The sequence below is a fragment of the Plutella xylostella genome, chromosome 21, assembly GCF_932276165.1.
Source record: "Plutella xylostella chromosome 21, ilPluXylo3.1, whole genome shotgun sequence".
In the NCBI taxonomy this organism is placed as follows: Eukaryota; Metazoa; Arthropoda; class Insecta; order Lepidoptera; family Plutellidae; genus Plutella; species Plutella xylostella.
This window is the reverse complement of record NC_064001.1, coordinates 2812259-2840174: the sequence shown is the minus strand read 5'-3', so window position 1 is coordinate 2840174 and position 27916 is coordinate 2812259. Positions and strand designations below refer to the sequence as shown.

General features: G+C 40.5%; 2 protein-coding genes across 4 annotated transcripts; one reads left to right on the top strand and one right to left on the bottom strand.

Moving 5' to 3' along the window:
* Positions 1 to 25: 25 nt before the first annotated feature.
* LOC105391604 (synaptic vesicle glycoprotein 2B) lies at positions 26 to 27916 on the bottom strand. Of its 3 annotated transcripts, none has more exons than XM_038115994.2 (11): positions 27767 to 27916; positions 8516 to 8640; positions 7359 to 7415; positions 6522 to 6617; positions 4418 to 4551; positions 3747 to 3937; positions 3233 to 3381; positions 2713 to 3118; positions 2290 to 2552; positions 1741 to 1900; positions 26 to 681 (listed from the first exon to the last, which is right to left on the bottom strand). In XM_038115994.2, exons 2-11 carry the CDS (start codon positions 8550 to 8552, stop codon positions 498 to 500), a joined length of 1677 nt encoding a protein of 558 aa, XP_037971922.2. In that variant the 5' UTR covers positions 8553 to 8640; positions 27767 to 27916; the 3' UTR covers positions 26 to 497. The 3 variants fall into 3 exon arrangements, with proteins under 3 accessions (XP_037971922.2, XP_048484675.1, XP_037971923.2); XM_048628718.1 differs by lacking the exon at positions 27767 to 27916 and adding an exon at positions 24357 to 24516; XM_038115995.2 differs by lacking the exon at positions 27767 to 27916 and adding an exon at positions 14769 to 14791.
* On the top strand, positions 17291 to 21395 carry LOC125490194. Its single transcript, XM_048628659.1, has 2 exons — positions 17291 to 20860; positions 21141 to 21395. The coding sequence occupies exons 1-2, from the start codon at positions 17291 to 17293 to the stop codon at positions 21393 to 21395; spliced, it is 3825 nt and encodes a 1274-aa protein (XP_048484616.1).

Genomic DNA, 27916 nt, shown 5'->3' with positions numbered 1-27916 from the left:
GGGTAATTATAATAAAAGGCACATGTTGGAATGCTAATTTCTTTTAATATCACTGGACTAACTACAAATATTTACCTACATTAAAAACTACGGTAACAACATCTATAAATTCGTAATATAAAAATAATTGCAATACACAGCGAAACTATTATAGTCGAATGACACTTTCACTTAAAACTATAATACTTTCCTTGAGGGCGCCACTGTCGCCGAGTCCGAGTGGACAACGGCGCAGCGGCCGCATGTCTAGTTACTAGTTTATTGCTCGTCCTTTTTTTAACTTTCATTTATTTATAAATTAACAAAACTTGAAATAAATATGAAGCAATCGTGAAAATTCTATACATCAATGGAATGATTCGATGAGTTTCTCTTACATTATAACAAAATGCTAGCTAAGAATTAAAATACAACGCGACTCCTTTTAGAAGAAAAGAGTTTGCATGCCAGACTGTGTTGCCAGTCTTATGGGCATAGACAAGCTGTCGTCTATGTATCTATGACAGAGCCTGCCTTGTGGTGTTGGGCAGGAAGAGGCACATGAGACCGCCGCTGGCGAGCAGGACGGCTACTATGAAGGTGGGAGCGGGACAGTAGCTGTCCAGCAGCGCCGCTATCACCACGTTGCCGATGATCCCTCCGAGACGAGCCGCCACCATAGACACGGCCACTCCGGTGGCACTGGAACGAAATACGAGGCATGTTATATACATAGTTATAGTAATTGAAAAGGGGAGGGAAACCAGTGCCCATTCGCCACTGTGACCTATAAGTTGTCACTCTCGATGCCAACTCAAATGTCACTCTCCAGGTCCAGGTCTTTTATAAACCTGATGATCTTACCGGAAGGGAGAGCCTTGACATCTATGGGGGCTAATTTGTAGCCGCCCAAGATTCTGTTTCTCTTGTAAATGAATTAATCTCGAGGCATGTTAACATAAGGCGTCTGTAATGGAAGCAGCTGTTGGCGGTTCCATACTCATCAATCTCACAATATTGGACAAGGATTCATTCAAAGGTTATATGTAGACCAAATAAGTAGTGATTCTTGGGAGATGTGAAAGTGTAAGTGGGTACCTAGGGGCTTGTTGGCTGGTGTGCTGGTGATGATGAAACGCATATTTAACTTGTGGTTACGCAACCTCACTGCATAATGTCATACAGAGCTAACTGGCGGTAGTCAGTAATTGATCGATATTACCTACTCTGAGGCAGATAGGCAATGAATTTGATATAACGCAGGATCGTGTTTATTTTTCTTTGAGTTTACCGAATGATGCTCATCAAGATAATCAAATATTTGCCAGGAAAACATATTGTATTCGCTTGCTATCATATGACAGGCCCACGAGACGTCGACGATAAGACAAATGTGGTGGCAGATAGTAAATTATTATTAGTTTACTGTTAACTACAATGCCATCGCGGCCATAACCTATATCTGTTACAGACTATCAATGAGATGGAGTATCATTTGTAGGTAATGCAGGTATTTTCAGTTTTCAACATTCACTGCAAAAATTAACTGACGACACCGTAGCTCAGGCGGTAGTAAGTAAACCTGCTGCCTCAGCTCGAATCCCGCCCAGTGGCAAACATCAATGAAATATGTATCAAATTATATATAATGTAACTGGGTATGTATTTTTCTAAATCTATCAGCTGTCTGACACCCATATCCACAGGCCCTGCCCTAATTTCGGGTCAGACAGCCACGTCCCCGCATATTACTACACTCACCGTAGATTGGTCGGGAAGACCTCCGTGATGAGGCAGTCTAGCGACGCGTTACCGCACGAGATGACGGAGCTGAAGATGGCGCTCACGATGAGGTTGTTGGTCTTGTTGTACACGAAGTACATGGCCGCTGAACAGAGACCCGCCGAGAACGTCGCGAACACTGGGGGGGGAGAGGTTGGTTAGATTCGTGAGTTAGTGGTGTAGTGTTTTGGTGGGACTGACTACTCTGAATTTGTGTTTGGTGATACTTTTACATCTTTCTTATTGCTGAGATGTCTGATGACAGCTGGCCTTTTGGTGCTTATTGGTATTGGTATTCCATCGCATCGGGTTTCTATCGTAGGGTTTTTATGGGGCAATCTCGACGTTTGTGATATAATATACAGTCATGCACTCACCATGTGACACATTTTCATACAATAAATGATCTGATCTGATCTAATAATAACTAGAAGATAAATGAGGAGCCATTAGTCATACATTTCTGTAGGTATGCTTTTTTGCCCCTTCAAACATTAGAAACCACCTAGAAAAGATCACATAACTTACCCAAGAAGAACTTTCTGCCAAGCCTGTCCATTCCAATCACAGTCAAGATATTGGACGGGATGGCCGCGGCGACGGTGATAAGCGAGTCCATGAAGACGCCAGAGTTGATATGCGCGTCACATACAGCGTCTTCCGAATGGGTGCCGTAGTGAGTGACGTAGGCCGTCACTTGGCAGATGTCGGCCTCAGCGTTGTCGTGCGTCCTCGACCACTCGTCGAATCGGTTGAACATCTCCGGGAACCACATCATCAAGCCGTAGTAACTGGGGAATGGACAAGGTCTTTAACATTTGAGATATCTGGATCGCTACCATAGCAAGATAACATGCCAAGCGTTTTGAGATCCTATAATGCATTTATTCAGTCCAGATTGAAGTCTTACAATAACATAATCACAACCTATACTGATGTGTCTGTGCTCACCCAATATGGAACGTAAAGTTGATGGTGATAGAGATCATAGTGAACTTGAGTATGGGAGGGATGAACAACTGCTTGCTGTGCTCAATCATATCGCTCAACATTCGTCGTGTCTTGGACTTGGCTTCGTGCGCTTCGATCTGCTTCTGAGTCATCGGTTTTGAGTGAATATTCTCTTCCACCAGAAGTTGCTTGACCGGGTACTGATCTTTAGGCTTCCCCGTGTTCATCATGTAGATGCCTCTGAATACCTCAAGCGCGTCTTCGTGACGGCCCTTAGAGATGAGGAACTTGGGCGATTCGGGCAGCAGGAATAGTAGAGCGGCCACGATGAAGGAGGGAAGTGACATAACCAACAAGAATATACGCCATGAGTTGTATACGAATCCGCCGGTTTCGCCTCCGATGTCTGGAAGAGAGAAAGATAATTTTTTATGAATATGCAGTTAAGGTCTGGAAGAGATGGACCAAAGCCTTTGAAACGTATAGGAAGCTAAATTCCTGTAGAAAAGTTGAAACTTACTGGCAGGGATGATGACCCAAGCCAAGCCGGCCACGAACAGGTTGCCGAGCGTCCAGAAGGCGGCCATGAAACTCAACATGGCGCCTCGCTTGCTCTTCGGCTGGAACTCCGCGAAGTAAGACCAGATCACAGGACCGGATCCACCTAACCTGGAATTTGGAAGCCAATGTTTGAACTTAACCAAGATACCAGTAAGACATACATCCCATAGTTCAATATGGCAGTATACCTTTTGAAGTAGGGAAGGTACATACAGCAAGGGTACTTGGTGACTCTTGCTTGGTGGTAACCAACGAAACTGATTTCAAGACTGATATATTTATTCCTCAAGCATCTCAGCTGATCTCAGCAATATAATTGAAGGTTACTGCTTGGTGATTTGCTTGATGGTGGCCAACGAGTTAACTATGACCAACGAAATACGGAACTGAATTTCAAGACAGTCGTATTTATTCCTCAAGCGTATCAACTCTCAACACAACCGTTACCAAAATTACATAACAATCACACTTACGCGGCCCCATTAATGAACCGGAACAGCATGAAGAGCTCGTAGTTCTGGCTGAAGGAGGAGGCGACGATGGCCACGGCGTTGATGAAGGAGATGGCGATGAGCACGCGCTTGCGGCCCAGCGTGTCCGCCACGGAGCCCCACGCGTACGCGCCCACCATCATGCCGATGAAGATGATCGAGTTCAGCCATCCCTGGGTGGAGACACATTTGGTTAGAAGTTATAACGGATAACTATCCCTGGACAGTTGGTTAAAGCCTCTACAATAAGCTGAAGAAGGCAGCTTTGTTAGCAAATGGCGTCGGTTTCTAAGGCTGCTTAAAATGTTCCTGCTCTAATTTATGATATTAACTGAATACCATTGGAATGTAATTGTGCTGGTTGTCACTGACCAAACGAGCTGCGGTCGGTATATGTCCGTGAGAATAATCTCCTGCACGATCAATGGACACAAACTAAGGCTACACTGTTTTTCCAGATTGGTGAATTCCATCAAGGAAAACCCAACCAGAAACCCTTTTAACTACTGGGCCGGTAACATCAAATAGTTGGAAGCCTCTGTTCAACACTGAAAGATTTTTGAATGCCCAGGAAGTATATGCAATTGTATGTTATTAGTAGTAATAAGTATCTCTAGAAGGCTCTTTTGAACACGTTACAGCAAATAGCAAACCTTGGTCTGAGTGGTGAGGTCTAGGTCGCACTGCGCGGACGGCAGGATGAAGGACATGGAGATGACGTCCATCTCCTCGGAGGTGCTGACCAGTCCGCAGACCGCCAGCAGCAGGTAGTGGAAGCGGCCATATCCTGCAAGATTACGGACGGCGTTAGTTATCGTCACATGTGTGATGATACGTCTCTGATTGCAGGATGGGGACAGAGTAGAGACGGGGTTAGTTATGGGCAGCTGTAAGGACGCTTTTGATTGCAGGATGGGACGGTACATTTGAGACGTTGAATTTCTTCAGGTTAAAAGGCAGGTAAAAGTAGTCATCACATAATAACTAATATCGAGATGAAAAACTCAGAAAGTTGGTAGTTAAATGTTAATAAAATAAGCTGCTGAATCTCGCATAATTATTATTTTTTAGCACACAACTTTACTTGTTACTCCGACTTTTATAAGGTGAGTAGTATAAAATACCAATATTCCGTACGTTGCCATATTACTAAGTATGTACCTTATTTATTTCCGTTACGAATTCTCCATAAAAACAAGTATTTTTAAATTCCCTATCAGTGTTATTTAATTCAGGTTTAATTTAATACGACTGGATCTACCGTTTCACGATATTTTTAAAGCAACGAAATTTCGATGCATGCAACATGACCATTTTGAATCGATACATTTCTCAATTTTGCTAAATACTTAGTTAGGTACCCATATTCAGGGTTCCGTACCTTGAAGAAATGTTAAAAACCTATCTAGAAAATGCATGAACTTATCGGGTGAAAATCTAAAAAAAGATACAGTCATCTATTTTACAAAAAACGCCTATTTTCAGAACAATTAAATTTGGCAATGTAACCTACCTAGTTCTTATGGCTATCCGTTCGGTAGGTACGGTAATTTAGATAACAAGATAAGCTGGGGCAATGAAAACTGACCACTCTCAGTGTCATAATGAAAAGAGAGGGGTAAGGATTATTTGCCCATCACTGACATGGCTTCACCTTAACATACGGTAGACCCGATTACAGTTTTACGCACGCACGTAATGACTCTGATAACGGTTTAAATACTTAGTACTTAATTAATTTGCTTTCAGTAGGTAAGTATCTAATTAACCTAAAATTCTCTTCAATTTCAAGAACATAGCACCAGCTTACGCGATTTTAATACCCATGCATATCTCTGTACCCAAGCAAAAAATACATATTTACAAACTACTGTAGTGCTTACTGTACCTGCAGAAAATGTTTACAATTTGAATTTAGATTATGGACATGGTAACAACATGAGGAGCTATTTAAGCACTCTTGCAAAAATAATAAAAAAACCGGCAGCAGCAGCAGCAGACGTATTCTAGTCCAAGAATTCCGACTCCTATGAAAGCTCATTACTAAACTTGCTCATTGCTACCATAGAAATGTTTCTTAATGTAGAGTGGTCAATAGGTCTCCTGGTTTCAAGATTTCAGACTATCGGAATTCCATTGAAACCCAGCTCGCAGCGATACCGGTAGTAAACAAACTGTGCACATTCTTTTGTTTGTGTTGTTGACAACTCGTGTCACGCCGACTCACACGCGCCCGTGTCTCGTCACGTCGCTATCAAGTTTCGTGGAATCAGTGGCGTTGTTTGTGTCTTACTTTACTATCAACTGTTGTGTGTTGTGCTCATTCACTTTTAAATTGAACCGTAGGAATAGATGTTGAATGAATGCGAGGGGTAAACGTGGTGGTTTTACGTGATGAGATAAGACAAGTATAGCGAAGATATAGCGCATCTAAGCCCATGTTATGCCGGCTTAATAGCTAACTGTAATTGTTTGAGCTAATAAAAATGTTCAGTAAACGATGTTTCACGAGAACAGTAGTAGGTAGAGGTAGTATGCAATTGGAGGCCTCCATTCATAAGTTGAATACGGCATTAAGGTAGCAGAAATTAACGCTGTTGGGGCAGGCGAGATTCCAAATGGAACTGACAAACATTTTAACAGTTAAAAATGTAAGTATATTTGATGCGAGTCACTTTTGTCTACCCCTTTACATTACAGCTACCCCTTTACAGTCGCGGTCGTGAGCTTATGTAAAATACGAATCTAGGCACTCACCGGTTAATTCGATAGCTTTCTCGAAGTCAGCTTTTTCTGCGTATCCACCCTTTTCTGGGTCGACTTTGACTGGAGACTTCAGTGACGGTACAATACCTGAAAATAATCACATCAAAACATGATAATGATGTTAATAATATAATATACTTAACATGAATTTGAAAGAACTGACCAGTCAGATAAGCGTCAGTTTAAATGTAGTTAGGTCAGCATTTTTTGTCGCTGAAATGCAACGTATTATTATACCTATTCATTATTTGGGTAAATACATGCAATTCCGCATTTAAGGCGCGATTTCAAGTAATTACAGAACGATTTTTAAAATTGTAAAGCTAAAGATAAAATCTTTGCGCGTCCAATGCCATTTTGTTTACCACGTGTATGTTTGCTATCTATTTTAGTAATGCAAACAGACTTCATAGCAGTTGAAGTAGAGTAAGCTAGGTGACAACTAGACGGTTGGTGTTGAGAGGACTTTTAGAAACATTGCATCTCAACCTTTAGATACCTACCTATGTTGGAAAATTATAAATTTATAAGCGATAAGACCGCAATTTTTGTTCATAGTTTATAGTATTTAAGTTATGTAAGTTTCTTTTATGTGTGTGTGTACAAATAAAGAATATTCTATCTATCTATTTAATATTCTAACAATTATACATAGTCTAAGAAATCCTACGCAATTATAGCTAAAAGTACGGTTGTTAGCAGCTAGTTCTCACTCACTTGTTCTTCGTTAAAGTCAAAGTATAGTCCACGTGGATATAGAACTATTATAACATGATAGCATTCTTATTACATTACTACTTACAATAGACGTAAAATATTTGAACTCACCTAGTTCTGCAGCTTTGGAACCTAGCCCATTTAGGTGTTCCACTTTTACATCACAGTCTGAAAGTAAGCAGAAGATGATGGTTATTGATACATTTCTGTATGTTTAAATAATTCTACATACATCCTACAGTAAATAATTTTTATTTATTTATTGACTAATATTGTACAATATTATAGAAGACTAACACGTCATAATAAGACTAATACTAATACGTAATAATGTCTTACATTGGAAACATAGGGTGGAATTATATTAAATTATTATTATTAATGGACACTGGACTAGACTCGCACAGGACCGGAAGAGGTGGCGTGATAGGGAAGAGGCTTATACCCAGCAGTGGGCAGATACGGGCTGATAATGATGATGATGATGATTATTATTAAAAATGACGGCAAGTGTAGTACGTACAAAAATAAGGATTTTTCCATAATTGTATAAATAATTAGGTTTGCTACGTTACGTTAATACATAACAATGCGCAAGGATCGAAGGGTACCTAGGTAGGTATACCAGGTGGAATATTTCAGAGTACGCTTGTAGGTAGGTACCCTATACGTTTTTGCCTATGCAAGTTAAGTTTCCTTGGTAGGATAAGAGTAAAATGTAATTGAGTTGAGTTACACGGTGTTATAAAGCAAAACTGTAAAGCTACGTTATTGCGTAGCTCAGTAGCTTATATCAATTTACTCATTAGATTAGCAACAATAATAACGTGTTTACAATTACTTGGTAATTTTACGTCTTTACAGTACTTATTTATACAAAAGGATTGTTCACAATCTAACACGTTCTGGCCATAATATTTGCTGTGTAGCTTTATCAGTTGTGCTAAAATTATGATGAGTGTGGGATTTACACTCGTGAGCAAAAAAGTTACACCCACAAAATGACGACCGAAATATGAAACGAAGGCTTTTGTAGAGCTTAGCTGGAAGAAATTGCTTTTTGGCAATAAACCCGTCCTTTTTTACCCACATTCTTTTTCATTTGTGATGTATGTACCTATACTGTGTTTTGTGTACAATAAAGTGTTCATATGCTACAATCATTCCTGCCTGCCTAGGCCTCCCACAAGACCTAGCTATGGAAACTGTCAGAGGTTAGATTCATTTTAAAAATTCTTTCACCAGCTAAGTCAAACCTAGGTACTTACTGTGAGGTTTCTTGGGTCCGGGGTCAGTTTCTACCATCCTATGCGGGCGGGGGCGGGGGACTCCTGCGGCGGACTGGCGAGGGGACGAAACTACCGGCTTTCAGCTCCAACGGGGTGAGTGCCGTCTGCGGACAAACATTTATGCCCTAGGGTTAATTGGTGCTTGGAAGTTGGGTAGATAGTGTAGATACAGGGACACTTATTGGAGCACAAAAATATTTATAAGTTTTAGGGTATAGGTATTATATGAGTAGGTAGAGCTCCAGCTCTGTTCAGGATAATTATTTTTATTTTAGGTTGTTTATGATTGTTACTTGTGTTTCGAATAACGATCTGATAGCATTTATCATCAATAGTTGACTCAGTTGACTGATTTACTACTTTCATCATTCGGTTAACCGTTAACCGCAATAGGTCATTTTACGTTAGAGATAATTAGTCACTTCAATAATAGATTCATACACTTTCAGATTGTTAATTGGTAACTACCTACTTAGATAATTGATGGCACTCAACCCTGAGCCTAGAAGGTTAGATTAGATAGACATATCTAATAATATTGTGCATTTAGAAGGTAGAATGGGGATGGTCATGGTCATCCATTGGATGTGCCCAAAATATTTATATAAATGTGTACCGGCCGAGAATCGTATATACTTACCCAAGACTTTTCGCTATACCACTGTATCGTACGGGTGGACGTCTATCCCTAATGATTTATTACCTACATTTTACGTGTCGGCTTAAGCATTTGCCGATCGTGTTTTATTAATGGCATTAACATTGAGACTGAGTAAGGCCAACGTCGACAGCCGTTCTGGCTCCTTATACTGGAGTAACTTGTGCATTTTATAACTTCACTTCCTGTCGTCGTAGGTCAAGAGTGTTGGTCACGTGACTTTCTACTATGGAATATTTTGTTGACTTCCAAAAGTCATAGAATAAAAGTTGACACTCTGCTTAGTACCTATACTTTACCACTTTGGCAACAACCTGTATTATCTCTTGAATATTATTTTTAATGACACTTTATCCTAATCCTGAGTCATGCCTTATATTTCAATAGTTTTCACAATGATAAACTAGTTACACCATCATCGTCATCGGAAATTTGTTCTCGCGAATATGCATTTAACACCTCCGTATGAGCGCTCAAATTTACCTACCAAGTTAATTAGAAGTAACATTATTAGATGTACCTATTTTATGTAAGTAAATGGGTAAATTTAACGAGTTGGTTCTATTTACTTTATGAAATAGTCGGACCTATAAACGCAATCCATTTTTATATCTTAGAATGCTGAAATCGCAAAAATTGCAGTGTTACAGTATTATGGAACAGCTATGATTTTTTTTCGGGACTTCAGAGATGACTCGTAAAGAAAATTGCTCAATATGACGACAGGTAGGTACATTCACTTGCGAAGACGTAAGCACGTCAATGATAAAAGTCCACCCTGTATAAATAATAATGACACAAGTATATTTCCGTGCCATTGACATGAGCTCTCGTGACGGTTTAATGGCGCCGTCTGCTTGAGGACACCGCACGATCGGAACTAATGCACTTTTAATTCAATAACTCATTAATTTCATGTTACATAAGCATTTAAATGGATATGTCTTTATAATTGGGTTTAGCAATATATTGGTAAAAAGTGGGTGCGGCAAAGCAGCATCCCAGTCAGGGGCGAATTCATAATGTGTCTGTCAATGAAGTCTGACAACTTGTGTCTGAAAGTTCTGAAACACTCAAACCGAACTACTTTCGTCGAATTTCGCAAATTATCCAAGAAGATTTGTAACACCTCCTACTCCTACCTGCATGACGTTGACTAATGGGACGCTCTGTATAGCTACTGATCTAACAAGCTCATTGCGGACACTATCGAAATATAACTCGAACTATTTCTTAATCTACATAGTTAGCGAAATAGTAGGATAATTCTACTACAGTAGTATCGGAGTAACTCCTCGGTACGAGAGTGGAGTGATGGGCGCACAATGGACGGGAAGTGACCGTCACGGCGACCAATGAGGTCACTCTATATGACGAAAAACTAAGTTTTGGAGCTCTGCTGTACAAGCCAGGACTCTACCTCGTTGTATTAAACATGGCGATATTGTACGACACGTCATCGTTCGTTCGTTTTAAGTCAGGATAGAGTAACCCTCCAGAGGCTCGCGATGTCGGTTTGACCCAGTGCTGCCTCTACCAGCATCGTTTGTGGGTTTCAGTTGGTGATAATTATAGATTTAGGAATCTCAGCCAAGATGCCAACACATGAAGATACTATGTTACTATCAAACTATGAAACTGTGTGTTCTTTCATCTTTCATCATATTTTTTGCATATTTGTACTTATAAGTACTAGTTTTCCTGTACCGGATGCTACAGGTGTAGGTTGGCTGGAGGAAAATTCTCTTGGCACCAAGCCCACCTTTTGTATATTAATTTTTAATATTTGTGCAATAAATCATTAAAAGAAAAAAAAGAAACGAAACCTTGTCTAGAGTTCAGCCCACAGCGTTTAGCACTTATGCCTAAGTTTTGACGATAAGGCCCGTTAGTTTTTACCCATTTTGTTTTGTAAAGAGCATTGCACATCTTCATGAAAAGCTAAACCACATGATATTGTCTACGACTGCTTGTAACGCGATCGTAACTATTAGGTAAGTACCTACTACTTAAAATAATATTTAGGTATCTAAATAAGTATAGTAAGAATAGCTGATTATAGTGAAATAGATTTTAATGCTATTTTCATGAATCATTAAAAAACATTATCAAGGCAGACCACAAATTGATACAGCACAGGTAGAGATAGTTATTGTACCTGGGTATATCTAAGTAGTGGTTTTTATCAAGCTCCGGTAACTGTGAATGTTACGATGTGACACTGTTGCGTAGGTAATCAATTAATGACACATAAACTAAACTAACAAACCCAATAGTTACGTAACTAACTTAACCGGGAGTTTTATACCTTATTTACTTCATCTAAGTTACGGTTACACACTGTTTTTTTTTTACATTTCTTAATATTTTATGTATTTTGGGGAGCTGAAACCGAATTTAATATTGGCTTACATAACGCACTGCAGATATAAAGTCTCGGAAAAGGATTTTATTATATATCATATTTTCAAAATTTCTATCACCAAACATTCAGACGGGTCCGCATCAGAATTATTCCCTAGATAGCTGTTAGCTGACTATTTAAAAAAGAGCCCTTACACGGATTTTTACTTACACACATATTTTGAACTATTCACCAACCCTAACTTAACCATTACCGCGAACTTTTTTATCTCTACTTAGATTTAATCATGTGTCTCTTCTCATCGCCATTTGTGTAACTCATGTCTCGTTTACATTGTAGAGTATATTATAATTATTCCGTTTACATAAATAACCTGGTGCAGATATTTTTATCTGATGTTAATTCTTGCTACATTGACAGAGAAGTCTCGGAATATCACGGACATCTCTGGTATGTCCTACTTCCTACCATTAAAATATAGGTAGGTAGGTACTTTAATGAAGTCCTGGTCAGTCGGTACCTATATAACCATATTATTATGTTCCCGAAATGTATGTACCTATCATGTACTGTCTGCACTCGGCTTTATGTCGGGTACACTGACATACTAACCAAAAGATCACTGATAAAATTCAATTATGTTTAGAAGCCAATTCAATGGTGTTAGATGAAAGAGGGTGACTTAATTAGGTAAATGGTCATTCAGAAATGAGTGAAATTCCTGAACAAAAAACTGTTGAAACTAATAATAGTTTTAGGGAGATTCCAGTAGCGCTAATACAAATACTTTTCAAAATGAGGCAGATGTGTAAAACGTGTAAACTTCTTTTGAATTGTTTGTACAATAGGTAGGTATCATCAGGTATAGCCGAGATGAACTGGATATAGGTAGGTACATACATACTTTGAAGAAGTATGTTTAATCAGTAGGAAGACTTCCGTCCCTCACAAAGTGTATGAATCACCGGACTCCCGTAATCGCCGTTAAGATTAAACTGGCAAGTACCCAGTACAATGTTGAACATAGCAAACAAAGGTATTATTTAACTCAGTAGCCATCACGTAACACAACTATACAACTGTAAACGTCACTCATTAGCAGTAGGTAGGAAATATTATGTTAGTTGATTCGTAAATTGCAACAGATTATGTAAAATACACAATAGTGCCCAGTGTGTAGGGTTCCGTAGGTAATCCTTACGCGGCACGGATTAACGGAGCTGCAGATAAGTGTATGTCTTATGGGTCGATTACATCTAACGAGTACAGTGGTGAGACAGTATCCTCGGCCGATCCTCGACCAATAGTACACTGACTCGCCACTGTACTCGTTAGGTGTAAGTAATCGACCCATAACAGAGCTACCATATTTACAAGCAAAAATAGTGAATATGTAACAATATTTTAGCAGCATGGCATAGCTTATTATCTCCCAAATCTGACGCAGCTTAAATTAATCTGATAGATGTTTGGCAGATAAAAGCAAAAAACTTTAGGTCACAAAAAATTAAAGAGAGAAATTATTTGTTATTGGATTTGAAACATACAGGGACCAGACCTAGAGACTAGGGAGAAAAACTGACCAATGCTAAATCTATTTTTTTATATACCTACATATTTTATTGTACCTATAAACGAAATTCAGTCAGACAGTACTAATTCTGCTCTATTCGTCTCTTTACCCTTGAGGAAAGTGAAAACTAGCAATTAAAACTGTGCAGGTATTTCGTGAATTCGTGATAGACTTGTGCGAAGAAACAAATTTGAGCCCCGTCTGATTATCAATCCAGCATTTATATTTTAATGATACTTACATATTTTAGGTATTTCATCCATATTTTTTTTACATAACTACCAACCACGTTTCTATGGAAAATATTTTTTTATTTTCATGAATTTTAAAACTCTTAGAACAAAAGTTGTTCTGAATGACCCCCTGAGTCACCCCCTTTCGGCTTAGTATACCCTTTTTGCAACACCATGTGTATGTATGACTACCTAAGTTAGTATGTAGGTACATGGTCATGTAGTTCTGAGATTCTCACATCCCGCTGCCAAATCATTTAAGAAACATTGAACTTGCAAGGCAAACAGCATTTTTGTTATTGCTAGTTAATTATCCTTATCCTTATATCCTCACAACAAAAGGCAGATTTCGTTATTCTCAAATCTCTCACTATGTTTTGCCGAAATCTTATAGGTACTTACTTACAAGTATGGATAAATAAATTTAATTATCTAGGGTTTCTATAAATGCCTTTTTATAAAATTTGGTATAAGGCTCTTATACAGCCTCCTGTATGTTTTAGTAATAGTAAAGTAGGTATTTAGTATAACAATAATATTATAATGTATATATAGGTAGGTAGGTACATACAGTATGTGCTTATTAAGTACCTATGTAGGTACATTATCATTAAGCACTAACCACGTTTTTATGCTATTTTTTGTTACATTTAAATCAGAAGAATATGTGTGCAAAAACTAAATAAAACCCTTACCTATTATGTTATGGATATGAATTTACTTTGTCTGGTTTTAATGAATTCAGCACTAAGCAAACATTGCGGATTTTGATATAAAACACGCAACTTGGCGGTGGAATCTGTGGGAGCGTCCGTTATTTATTGCCGAGATTTTACACGTTACCTAGTTACCAGCTAGCTTATAGACATTTTATCAAACATATTACTTAATTAGAACATGTTCAATGGTCAAATGGTCATGTGTCTATATCATTAATATTATTTTTATTTCTAAGGGTGGGTTGCACCATTTAACTTTAACTATTACAAACGTCAAATCCCTTGACGAGAGAGATCAATCTTAAGGGATTTGACGTTTGTAATTGTTAAAGTTAAATGGTGCAACCCACCCTTAGAATCACACAATAAGTATTCCTATATGTGGGTATTTATATGCCTCTACTCTATAAATTAAAACAATCCATATGTAAATGCAGTACAATACAGGAGACTTTCAGGCAACGTGCTAAATTATTGTTTGACTTTAAACCATTGAAGTAAATATAATTATTATGTTTAGATAGATATTCTTTATTTCTACATAGTTTACTAGGAAAATATATTTCGCGAAAAACCATGCCGTATTTTTGGGTCATAAATAATTTAGCCACGAAGATTTCAGATAGAATATAGATAGGTACATAATTCTTATTTTATTTTTGAAAAGAAGTTTTTTAAACTTACCAATAATTACTAATGCTGAATTCGGCAGCAAACAAAACTCAGGCAGACGCACAACTTATATCAACACTGAGTTCTGATTCTATTCATCATTTCTGTTATCTTTTATCTTACTAAATAATACTTCTAAACTGTATCATTAAGAAAATAACTTTAAAATTCAATCAACCACTTCACTTGAGAGAAGCATCACATCCGAACATTACGCACTTAAATAATTTTTGCTATATTATTTCTTAAAAACCACAAAACATTTTTTACAACTTTTCAAGTTGATTTACTTAAACTTAAACTTAAACACGTTTTTTTTTTCAATTTGCAGTAATTTTTTTTTTATTATTTCGATAGTTTCGCAAACGTATCGAGCAGTATTCGCGGACGTGCGTGCGAGTCGCCGGGTGTACTCGAGTGGGTGCGGACTGTGTCGCTTCAACACTTTACACTTAGCAAGCCGCCGCCCCACCTGGCGAGGTAGGCAGCGAACACGAATCAATCAAATCATCAATAAACATGACAAATGGCCTTCCCACAAAAAAGTTTGTGGCTAGTGGCTCATGGTTCAACAGGTCCAACACGGTGTTTTATGCATTCATAATTTAAAGCCGTTTCAGGAGTGACTACACATGACTAGGATGCGTCTAAACTCTAAGGTATATACGAGTAAGTGTATACCATAGACACATCCTATATACTTATATGAGTCACGATTGAAAGTAAGTATTAAAACTTTTAAACCCCATCTGAGGGACAATGTCAACGAGCCCATTGGCACTAGCCTAACTCTAGCATATTCGTATTCCTGAATTAAGTTGCTAGGTTCTATTCTATTCTATTCTATTCTATTCTCTGTGGGGGTGTAAGTACCTGCACCTGGCTCTCTCGAATGGAACCTTTGTGCATATCCCCAAGGTCTAAACTGCCTTCCTAAGCTTGGACCATTTCCCCACCACGCTGGTCCACTGCGGGTTGGTGGGTTCACATATCTAGATGTGCTAGATCTAGATATGCAGGTTTCCTCACGATGTTTTCCTTCACCGTAAGAGCGATGGTATACATTGTACTTAAGTTAAAAGAACTCATTGGTACATGTCAGCGCCGGGATCGAACCCGCATCTCTGGCGTGAGAAGCGGGCGCTTACCCGACTGAGCTACCACCGCTCCGTTGGTCTCTAGGTTTTTTTCAGGTACAATATAGGTGCAAATATAAAAAAACAGAATAAGTACACTTGTCCAAAATTAATAATGCACATGCAGATCTTCACATCCGAATCATTAAATGGTAAGAGCCTTAAAAATAACACTTGCATTTTGCACCTAGTTCGAAAGAAATAGGACTCAATATCATGTGTCACATAATCGAAAAAAACCGATCTGTCAAAGATTTCTATGCGCATTATCAATTTTGGAGCACTGTACTTATAGTAATAAAAGTAAATACTGTTTACATTTTACAGTGAACTATTATAGGTACGTAAAGTGTATTTTTTTTATTTTGCTTAATAAGCATACCTACCAATACTGTATTGATATGATATTTTATTGTTTCAGTGTTTCAAATTTAATGCAAGCAACAATATTTATATCGTATTTCGATTCCTGTATTTTGTGTTGTAAGTTATATATTTATTTAGCTGGTAAAGTACCTAATTAATAAAATAAGTTTGTTTATCTTTACTCTGACTTTTCCGCGACTGTGCACGAATATATTTGGTTTTCACAATCTGCAGTAATTTTCATTGGCCGTGACGAAACATTTTCATTTAATTAAAAATAAATAAGTGCCTATTTCAGATATATTTATTTAAGGTCAGAATTTGAATAAAAAGTCAAGAAACTTTAAACAGCTAAAATAAATAAATCTCATAAACCGAAATTTAAAATAAACTACTGTAGTGTTTATATCAATACTATATATTATATCAATAATATACGTGAAATATAATTAGGTATACAAGGCTGTGGTCTATGTTTTCAAAAAAGTCGAAAGCATCAATATAAGTACCATTGCATTCTAATAATCCCCAGTCAAAAGTTTGTGTTTTTTAAACAAGTTATGGAAATAACTATACGAAAAATTATAATAAAAAATCACAACAAAAATCATGTGACGAGATGAGCCAGTTCTTCAGGTACGGAGGTTGTTCACGACGAAAACCTTAGGATAAGATAGTATACAATAGTTTTAAATAGCATAGTTTGTAGGTTGTTATACTTACATGTCATTGGTTGTAAATATTAGAGTTAAGTATCTCACCTTATCAGCTATCGGTTGCGTGACCAATTCTGAGTACTTAAGTAGGGTTATTTTGGTACGCAAATTGTCATTCAGGAAACAGAAGAGGAACAATAAAGAACAACTGGAAAACCTGAAGGAGACTTTCAAATACAGTCCACCCCCAACATTGGTCCTACGAGACGGATCAGAAGACATCGAACCTTCGAGAAGCCGGATAAGAAGAAAGAAATTGGCAGACCTACTGAACATTGGTCTATCGAAGAGTCGAAAACGGGAATAAAGAACGACCATGCCGGTTACTAGAAGCCACAGTAGCCGGAAGGAAGAGTCCAGTACCGCCGAATCAAGCACGGTCTGCACGAGCAACACCACGACGACTATGGGAAGCGGTGTGACTGAGACATCCGCCACGACCACGTCGGCGGCGAACGCAAGCGCTACCGGATCAGAGCGCCCTGCGACGCCGCCACCTCGAGACACGAGCGTGGTCACTGTGGTGCGTCAAGTCACATCGCAGCCAGCTACCTTACGGCCCCGGTCACATCACTCCAAAGCCTCCCGCAAGAGATTCCTCGCGGAATTGGAGGCTAGGGAGCTGTTGGCCGAGGCGCAAAAGAAGGAAGCACAAGCCGCCGCCGAACTAGCGAAGGTGAGGCTCATGCGGATACAAGCGGAGGACTCGTCCGACGAGGAAGATGAAGACATCGCCGACAAGAGCGAGCGCATCGAGCAGTGGGTGCAGGAGCAATCCTCTAAGCCCCCGCCCCCTGCTCTCGCTCTCACAGCGGGCCAAGCAAGAGGCTCGTCCCCCGTGAGGGGCCAAACACAGGTCCCTCCCACCCCGTGGATACCTACGGAACCGCCACAGGTCGTCGAGGCGCCGCAGTATGAAGAACGCGCGCCTCCCGAGCGCCAACAAGAAAAGTCGTCGAGTGAAGACGTTTCGCAGCTCGCCGCACTATTGAAAAGTGTGCTGAGCGGCGGCGGCTACAGAGAGCTGCCACGGTACATCCAAGAACTACCTACGTTCAACGGAAACAGCAGCGAGTGGCTACCGTTTCGTGCGGCCTACCAAGAAACTGAGAAGTACTTCACGAAGATAGAAAATGTCGCCCGCCTGAGAAAAAGCCTGCGTGGGGCCGCCCTCGAAGCCATCAGCTGTCTACTAATCAGCGATCCGAACCCTATCGTCATAATACAGGGCTTGGAACGACGGTTCGGGCGGCCAGAAGCACTCATACTCAACGAGCTCGACAAAGTGAAGAAACTACCGAAGTTAGCTGAGAGCCCACGTGACCTGTGCATCTTCGCAAGCAAGCTGGCCAACATCGTGGCTACGATCGAAGCACTGAAGAAACCGCACTTCCTCTACAACCCGGAGATCGAGCGCACTGTAACCGAGAAGCTCACACCGATTCTTCGTGACAAATGGTACGAGTACAACTTCACGCATCATGGTGAAGAAGCGAACCTGAAGAAGCTCTCTACCTACCTGAACCACGAAGCGGACAAGTGCGGCCCATACGCCGCGCTCGAGCAGATCGACAACAGCGCACCTACACCCGTGAGTGCGAGGGAGAAAGCTGCGAAGAAGACGACGGAACGTACCTACGCCGCAGAGAACACGCACAAGCAAGAAGAGGACGGCTGCCCTATGTGCAAACAGGCTCACAAGTTACCTGAATGCACTAGGTTCACCGAGAAGACGACTGACGAGCGTTGGGAAATAGCGAAACAGAACAAGCTGTGCTTCCGCTGCCTACGTAGCACACATCGCCGCTTCTTGTGCAAAGCAAAGCCTTGCGGTGTCTCCGGCTGCAAACTGAGCCACCACAAGCTCCTGCATCACGAAGCTGTCAAGAAAGAAGACAAACACGAAGAGGTCACCGCGTCCACGACGGAGAAGCCGACCGTCGCAGCGAACAACAGCGAGAGTCGCCGCGCTTACTTGAAAATAGCGCCCGTGGTACTTACTGGCCCTCACTCCAGTATAGATACCTACGCACTGGTCGACGAGGGAAGCACCATCACGATCATCGACGCGGACGTGGCCAACTCTCTCGGCCTCGACGGACCCACTGATGCGATGTGGGTGCAAGGAGTCAGCGGTAAAGAAGTTCGACACTCGAAGAGTAAAAAAGTCGACTTCACCATACGGGGCAAGCACACACAAGAAGAGTTCAAGCTTGAAGACGCACGCACAGTCGAGAAGCTCGACTTCATCACTCAGACGGTGAAGAAAGAAGAAGTCGACGACTGCAGCCACCTGAGCGACATTCAAGAAGAACTTGCCTACGAAGGGGCATCGCCGAAACTACTCATCGGCCAGGACAACTGGGACTTAATTGTCTCGAGGGAAGTCCGAGAAGGCCACCGTGACCAGCCTGTGGCATCTCGCACACAGCTCGGCTGGGTACAGCACGGCTGCCGCACCACACAGAGCAAACCGATCAACTTCTGCGGGCACATCACGAGCGCGGAAGAGTCAATGGAGAAAATGATGAAACACTGCTTCGAACTGGAGTCCCTGAGCATCGAAGCGAGAAAACCGACGACAGATCCAGAAGAACAAGCCACGAGAAAACTGGAAGAGGAAAGTCGCCGACTGCCCGATGGTCGCTTCGAAACTCGGTTGTTATGGAAACGAGAAAATGAGAAAATACCTAACAACCGTCAAGACGCACTGAAACGACTCTGCAGCCTCGAACGCAAGCTCGACCGTGACCCAGAACTCAAGAAGAAATATGAAGAGTGCATGGAGAATATGCTGAAGTCCGGATACGCCGAGCCCGCCACCACGCTCCCGACACAAGACAGAACGTGGTACCTGACGCACTTTGCCGTCTGCAACCCCAAGAAGAAGAAGATAAGACTGCTGCACAACGCCGAAGCGAAGTCACATGGACGCAGCCTGAACGACATGCTGCTGACCGACCCCGACCTGCTTCAGTTGCTTCCTGGGATGGTCATGCGGTTCAGGCAGCATCCCTACGCGGTCAGCGCGGATATCAAGGGGATGTTCATGCAGATACGCATCAAGGAGTGCGACAGAGACGCGCTGCGCTTCCCCTGGCGCGGCGACCGGCGAGAGGGTACACCAGACGAGTACCGCATGACGTCTGTCATCTTCGGCGCATCATCGTCACCGTGCACGGTACTCTTCATCAAGGAAAGAAACGCCAGAGACTTCGCCAACACGCACCCCGAGGCCGTCCGAGCAATCGAGAAGAACCACTACATGGACGACTACCTGCAAAGCTTCACGTCGGTGGAAGAGGCCCAGCACGTCACGAAGACAGTCGACGAGATACATCGACGAGCGGGCTTCGAACTATGCGGATGGGCATCGAACGAGCGACGAGTACTATGCGGTCTCATCACCGACGCCGAGACAACTATGATCGACATCGGCGGGAGCGAAATAGAGAAGACACTCGGCCTGATGTGGCACGTACATGAAGACGATGTCGGCTTTCATCTTAACACTCATAAGACGCCGGCTAAGGTGCTACGAGGGGACCGTCCGCCGTCGAAACCGCCGCCAGCGGCGGCCAACTGGAGAATGCAACGAGCAGACGGCAGCGTGAAGGTCACACTAGCCATGGTGAATAACAGAGTCGCACCAATCAAGCCTACGTCAATACCGCGGCTGGAACTACAAGCTGCGGTACTCGAAACTCGCATCTCGAACACAACTCGATCGGAGCACGATTATGAAGACATCACGAGAAGAGTGTTCTGGAGCGACTCACGGACGATGGCAGCGTGGATACGAGCTGAGCCACGCACATTCAAGACCTTTGTGGCTCACAGGTTCGCTGAAATCGAAGAATCAACGAAGAAAAGCGAGTGGGGATGGGTACCTACAGCCGAAAATGTCGCCGATGACGCAACTCGAGCCACGCCGCACGACTTCGACCGGCCCGAGTTCCTGCGGCATTTTGAAGAACACGGCCCACGGAGAACAAGGAACCAGTACCCAAGACCGGCGAGGAAAAGGAGAGCTGCGCCGTCGTGTCGCTCGGACACACGTGGAAGAATGCACGACAGCAGGAGAGCACGACAGCACTGGAGGCAAGCTCAACAGGGGGCAGAAGTGAATGCAGGCGTACCTACCGCTACTCCAACACCGGCGGGAGCCACACAGCACCGGCAGCCAACCGAAGATCGGCGACCTGGTCATCGTGTGCGACTCCAACAACCCGCGCAACACCTGGCCCCGAGGACGAATCACAGCTGTCTACCCAGGGAAGGACAACATCGTGCGAGTCGTAGACATCACTACGAGCAACGGGCACGTGCTGCGTCGACCAACGAAGAGGATCGTCGTGCTGCCAGTAGAATCGCAAGATAGCGACGGCGGGAGAATGTTCACGACGAAAACCTTAGGATAAGATAGTATACAATAGTTTTAAATAGCATAGTTTGTAGGTTGTTATACTTACATGTCATTGGTTGTAAATATTAGAGTTAAGTATCTCACCTTATCAGCTATCGGTTGCGTGACCAATTCTGAGTACTTAAGTAGGGTTATTTTGGTACGCAAATTGTCATTCAGGAAACAGAAGAGGAACAATAAAGAACAACTGGAAAACCTGAAGGAGACTTTCAAATACAGTCCACCCCCAACAGAGGTTAATATGAAAAATAAACATATGAACTGATTCAGAAACCTGTTCAATAAAATGAAGGTCCGTTTATTTATTGGAAATATTTAAATAATAATATAAACATGATTTAAGTTTACATTAAAGTTAATAAATCTAGGATAGTGCAATTTTATACAGGCCGTTGCAAAAGAAGGAAACTTACAGAACGTTGCAAAAATCGTATAGGTAGCCGAAAGGGGGTGAAACGGTTCTTCATTCTGAACCACTTTTGGGAATTCGTGAAAAAAAACCCTAAACTAAAAAGTCACATGACCAACAAAGTTTCAATGGAAAAGTAAAATAATATTCGCTAATTTTAAAAGTTGTTTATAAGTAAACTCCTAGGGCCAACTGGGTAATGCACACTGCACAGATTGCATAGTCTGTCGGCTGTCTGGTCTAGGTCTTATCTAGTCAGAGGTGAGAGGAATGGTAATTTATTGATTGCACATATTTGATGTGTATTAAGTTTTTTTATGAAAGTCCGAAAGTATGTATTTTCCTAGAAAGCTAGGTATTGGCTAAACACTTTCACTCGATGTGACGTCACACGCGTCGCGTGCGCAGGACGAAATCATGCTCATCCTACATTTTAGCATTTGTTTTTTCTCGCGGCCAATGTCCGAAATATCTGACGAAATTAATAAATATATTACCTTATGATTAAATAGTTGTAAAACGTGGTCTGTTTCCGGAGTTATTTCGTTATTATTTATTTACCTATTTACATGTTGGTAAACGTGATCTTTTGCCTTGAACTACTTTGCAGGCATTATGTAGTCTTATTATAATAAGTAGGTAAGGACTTCATTTACTTAATATTGTAGATGATAAATTAATAAGTTGCTTTGCTGGTATTTTTAGACCATAGCACTTTTGCAACACCCTGTACCTACATATGTTGTAGAATTACGGGAGCATACTGAAAATTAAGGGTTGGTTCCGATAGGAGGCTTTTTATCTATCTGTCTATTTATCTTATTATATTTATTTTTTTAAATACTACCTACTATGTATGTATTGGTAAGGTACCTACAAAATGAACAATTTTTTCAATTGAATGTCTAGTCGGTATATTCGAGCAGATACCTCCCTACTACCGAGCGACTCTACCTATCTTCTCTTCTATCTTTCTAACTACGTACCTAACTAGCTAACTACCTACCTAAGTATACTACACTCACGGGCAATGAAAAAGTTCCACTCACAAAATGCCGATACCGAACGACCCCGATTTATTAAAACTTTTAATTTAAAATTTGTACAAAATAATATCGTCTTTAGTTGGTTATATCCTGATGCTCTTTTAAATGTACTTCAATGTTGCAGAAGCAGCATTTAAGCTAGCCTTTTCCGTTTAGGAGTAATTTAGTGCTTTTCTCAGTGGAACCTTTTCATTGCAAGTGAGTGTATATTTGGAATCAAATGAAATAACCAAATCTTTACATCACATCATGCTAAATAAATGTTTTAGGTAAGATAAAATCTAAAACCTCAGTTTAAAATGGAGGAAATCTGTGTTTTGTATATTAAGTTTACATCCGCTTTTATTTCCGGTGACAAAAATATTTATGTTCCTATTAGTAACATTATTGTCAAATATTAAACTAAGTAAAATGTTAATTATGATTTTAAAATGTAGAATAATTAAATAATTATAATTTTAAATGTAACTATAGGTACATTTATATATTTTTATGAATAATTAATAAAATGACTTTATGTGTATGTTGTTGCTCCAAAATAAATCATTTAAAATCTACACATATAGATATAGTCAAATACAATAACTGGTTTACATGTTCGGTAGCTGGTAAATATTGAGAATATGTAACTATAAGTTATTATTATATCTATTGTTTGTGGTAAATCTCCGACAAGATGATAAAATGTTATCTGATATGATAACAATAATTAAGACATGATGGCAAATTGATCGTCTTCGTGGTTTACTTGTATTTGAGGGACATCAAACTAAAGGCATATTCAGATATTGCTTCTACTGAAATGTAAGATTTTTTTAATGAGATTACATTGAGTACCTCTACCTACAAGTGTCCTAAATTGCAGGCGTTGGCTTTATTAATATAACAGTATCGTGATAATGTTGGTAGTTAGACGGCAGTAAGGCGGCGCAAGTTTTTAAAGACGAATTCGCTTTGTTTGTGCAGAAAACATGAATATATTTGTCACAATATGACCCCAAGTCACCGTGATCTGCGAGTTAGCATGTTACTCATGCTTGCGAAAACATGCGAAATCGTAATATGTTCAAATTATGCTGGTGTACGGCACAGGACAACATTTATATTTATCTAGTTAACTATGTGGTTGGTTGGCTTTTCGAAAGCAAAATATCACGTGAACAAAAGTTTTCATACAAATACTTATTGAAAAGAAAATTATCGGTATAACTGAATCATTCTTGTATTTTAGAACCAAACACTGCTTTAATTTCTTACAGGTACTTACTTAATAATCGAATGGAGAGCATATTGGTTTTTCCTTTTACCTAGTTACAGGGACCCGAGAAGAATAGCCGTTTTAACATAAATAATATGTAACGGCCGACGGCCGAGATGATCGAAACCGGGAACGGGAACAGGATGTACCTGCCTGCCCACCATCCACCACCACTGCACCATGCGGTCAGGTCCCGAATTCTACATCACAAGTCACTTTAAAAAAATGCAGCTTTCCACTTACCAGTCGTTGGCTTTATGCCTTTTCTCTGTCGAGTCGGTGTGATGATGTATTCCGCCACAGAATGGCTATGAACGAAGCTGTGATAAAGCTGATGTGTGATGAAACACTGGAGTGCTCTGAGAACACTCTAAGAGAGTGTGGACTGAGCTTGCGAATAAAACAGTATTTTATAAGCGAAGCTATCTCGCGGTAAATATGTGACGGGAGTCAGTCAATACTGAGGTAAATACGCGGTGTTTGATGAGGGCTCAAGGAGTTAGAGCCTGTCAGAGCTACCGGTGCTCATTGTAACGTTTCCCGGAGATTTCGGATATAACCCGTTTAATTTAGTTGTCTGCCTATAACAAACTTTAGTACCTACTCAAAGCTTCACGATCGGGTCAGACCAGTAAGGATTTTGCCCTTGGTACATTTAATACCTACGACGTATACGTTGTTACCAAACAAAAAAAAACTTGATGACGGAAAAGAATATAAATGGCAGAATTAGGAAAATATCCAAATTATAGCTTCCGTTTTATCAAGAATTTAGCACAAAGGAAGGTCTTAAAACTACAAGTGGATGAAAATCTATTTCCGGTCAAGATAACTGAATTTTATTCCGGCTACACTCGTATCTATAGAACATTTTATTAGTTTTTGCTAATTATCTTCAACTGTTTGTTTTCTTTAACTTACCTACTTAATTAAGAAGTTCCAACCAGCAGTTATAATTTGATCTATTGTATACGTAGGTACCATAAATTATGTGTTTAATACCTAGACTTAGATAGATAACATTGTTCTCAGAAGCTGTCGGTAGTAGGTACTAGGTAGGTTAGGTACGTACTTACTTAGGATTTTTTTCATTAGCCTTTTTGTAAGTATAGTTGGTATCTTCTATTCTAACGCATGGCTTTATTTCTAAGATGCAGGTAATTTAAGTGGCTATAAGTACTCAGGTTCACTCATAATGTCGGAAATAAATATTACTATTAATCATTTCATCATTATATGACTGGCCACAGAAATATAAGAAACTAGCTGTTCCCGCGCGCTTCGCTTCGCCTTAAAAAGTTTTCCCGTGGGAATTCCGGGATAAAAAGTAGCCTATGTTCTTTCCCAGGGTCTAGACTGTATGTATACCAAATTTCATTCAAATCCGTTCAGTAGTTTTGGCGTGAAAGAGTAACAGACAGACAGACAGACAGATAGACAGACAGACAGACAGACACAGTTACTTTCACATTTATAATATTAGTAAGGATAAGGATCAACGAACTAACAATATCTAGCCTAGGCATTTCCAGGCACCTACATTATTTATTGCACAGAGACGTAAATGCCCTCAGCCCACGACCCTCTACGCATTGTGTTGATTCACATCCTTCCCAAGTTTCCACTCCAATTGGCAGAGCAGCCATTAAACATCCGAATGACGTTGATACCTGATTTTTATTCGAATTTAACTTGTGAATAGAGATAGACATTGCATCATTGCAGATCTCCATTGTTGCGGCCGGGACGGATTGTGATTTGTTTTTTAACTAGTAAAGTACCGGCTAGTGCCTACACCGAGACGGAGTCGGGAGTGGAAAAACACTCGGCGGTGGTGACCAGAAAAAGACAGATTATGTAGATTCTAGGTAAATTGTGCGACTCATATTTGACACAGCTATTATACAGGCTCTTGCAACATTGGTAGAGCAAAAGTTGTCCGTAATGACCTCTTGAATCGGCTCCTTTCGTCTTGGGATTGGGGCCTCTAGATAGATGTAATTTTGTGTCAGTCACTTGAATGACCGTCAGAGCCACCGATCACCTCGCTACACAACAAACGTCTACCAGGACCATACGAGCTGGTGATAAATGGCTCTAACTACACCGCGGCGGACTCGGTCAGTCACTAGGACTGCTAGACTGTGTGACTGTTGTGAGTCATTCAGAAGACTTTTCAGGCTCTTTTGAGTCAGTGCGAATCCAAACAAATAGATGATGCCCGCGGGTAAGTTACATTTGATAGTGAACATTGAACAACATTTGGAAATGCGCTGACACAGCAACTCAATTGTTACGACATCGACAGAACGAAATTCAGAAACAAACATCTCTATCATCTATCACACACATCGTGAAGGCACAGACAATCCGAGCGCTTCCTTCACCGCCGAGGACAATGCTTGCTTACGGGACCCATCTACATAAATAGGTTGCAGCCGACGCTCGGAGTAAGCACAATTGTAACAGGCAATTTATCAATAACGACAGCCCAGGAGTTCCGGCTGGATTCGGCGGCAAGGATGGACAAATTGTATCAGCTTATTCAGCTCACGCGATATCGTGGTGTTGTAAACAGAGCTAGGAATTGAGGGTAATTGTGAGGGTAAGAAGGATGGACAGTAATGCCGATGTGTTTATTAGATGTATCATCGGGTATTAGAGACACGCACATACTTAGAAGACTCCTGGTAGCTTTCCGCTGACTTGTGGTAAGTAACTAATGCTATATGTACCTACTTATTTCGTAAACAGCTGTTTTTAGTTTAGGGACCCACGCGACTACCGCGAGCATCACATGTCGAAAAAGGTTTACCGATCAAAATTAGTTAAGTAAACTGAAGAAAGTTTCAATCATTCATAAGATGTGTTGAGCTTTTCAGTTCAGGTATACATATGACCATATTCAGCTTTTATAGGACTTTCGAGCAGGTCGCGCGAAATTTTATATTTACTTATAGGTAAGTACTTAAGTAATTACAATTACTGTAAACCACGAGCCTTTCCAGACGTGTGCCAAAATTTATTGCCATATGGTCACTATTTGGCGAAATATAAGTGGATAGTTATGGTTATGGAGTATAGTTATGGCGTTGAGCAGTTGGCCAATGCGAAAAAATCAGTTGCTCTGTCGAGTAATTTCGTGGTAATATGTAATAACGTCACACAACCAAAAAAAGCCTTTAAAACAGCCTGCCAATTTTCCCACGACGATGGTCAGTCAGAACGCGGGAACAATTGGGTGAATAGGTGAGACTTTATTTTTATAAGTACTTACGAGAATACCTTATAAGTAACTAATAAGTTATGGGAAAATCATATTGGACGCATCGTAGTCATAATTATACCAATAGTATAAATATTGTCTGTATTGAGTTTGTAATTTTCCAAGTAAGTACTTATTACGTACATTAATATATTAACTTAAAACGTTCATAAATGAATTCTAAATATCAAAGTAAGTATAAGATAGGTATTTGCATGAAAAATATTCATAATTATCACTCCAATTTGGCTATCTAGTCTTAACATACCTAACTCAACATTAAGATACAATAATATTTTGCTAAACACATGACGTAGAGAATTCAAACACACTCAAATCAAAGCAAATTAAAAACACGTTAAGTACTTAATACTGCGGGCTCACTTACGTGTTCATAATTATCAGTCAGGGATTAGAGGGAGGCTGTATTGTGGCGTGCAGGCTGTAGGTGCTGAGACGTGGCTCTGAATTTTCATGCCTTGACGGGAAGGGCGTCCCACTGGTCACTTGCAAACACTGTGACGGTCACTGGCGCTCT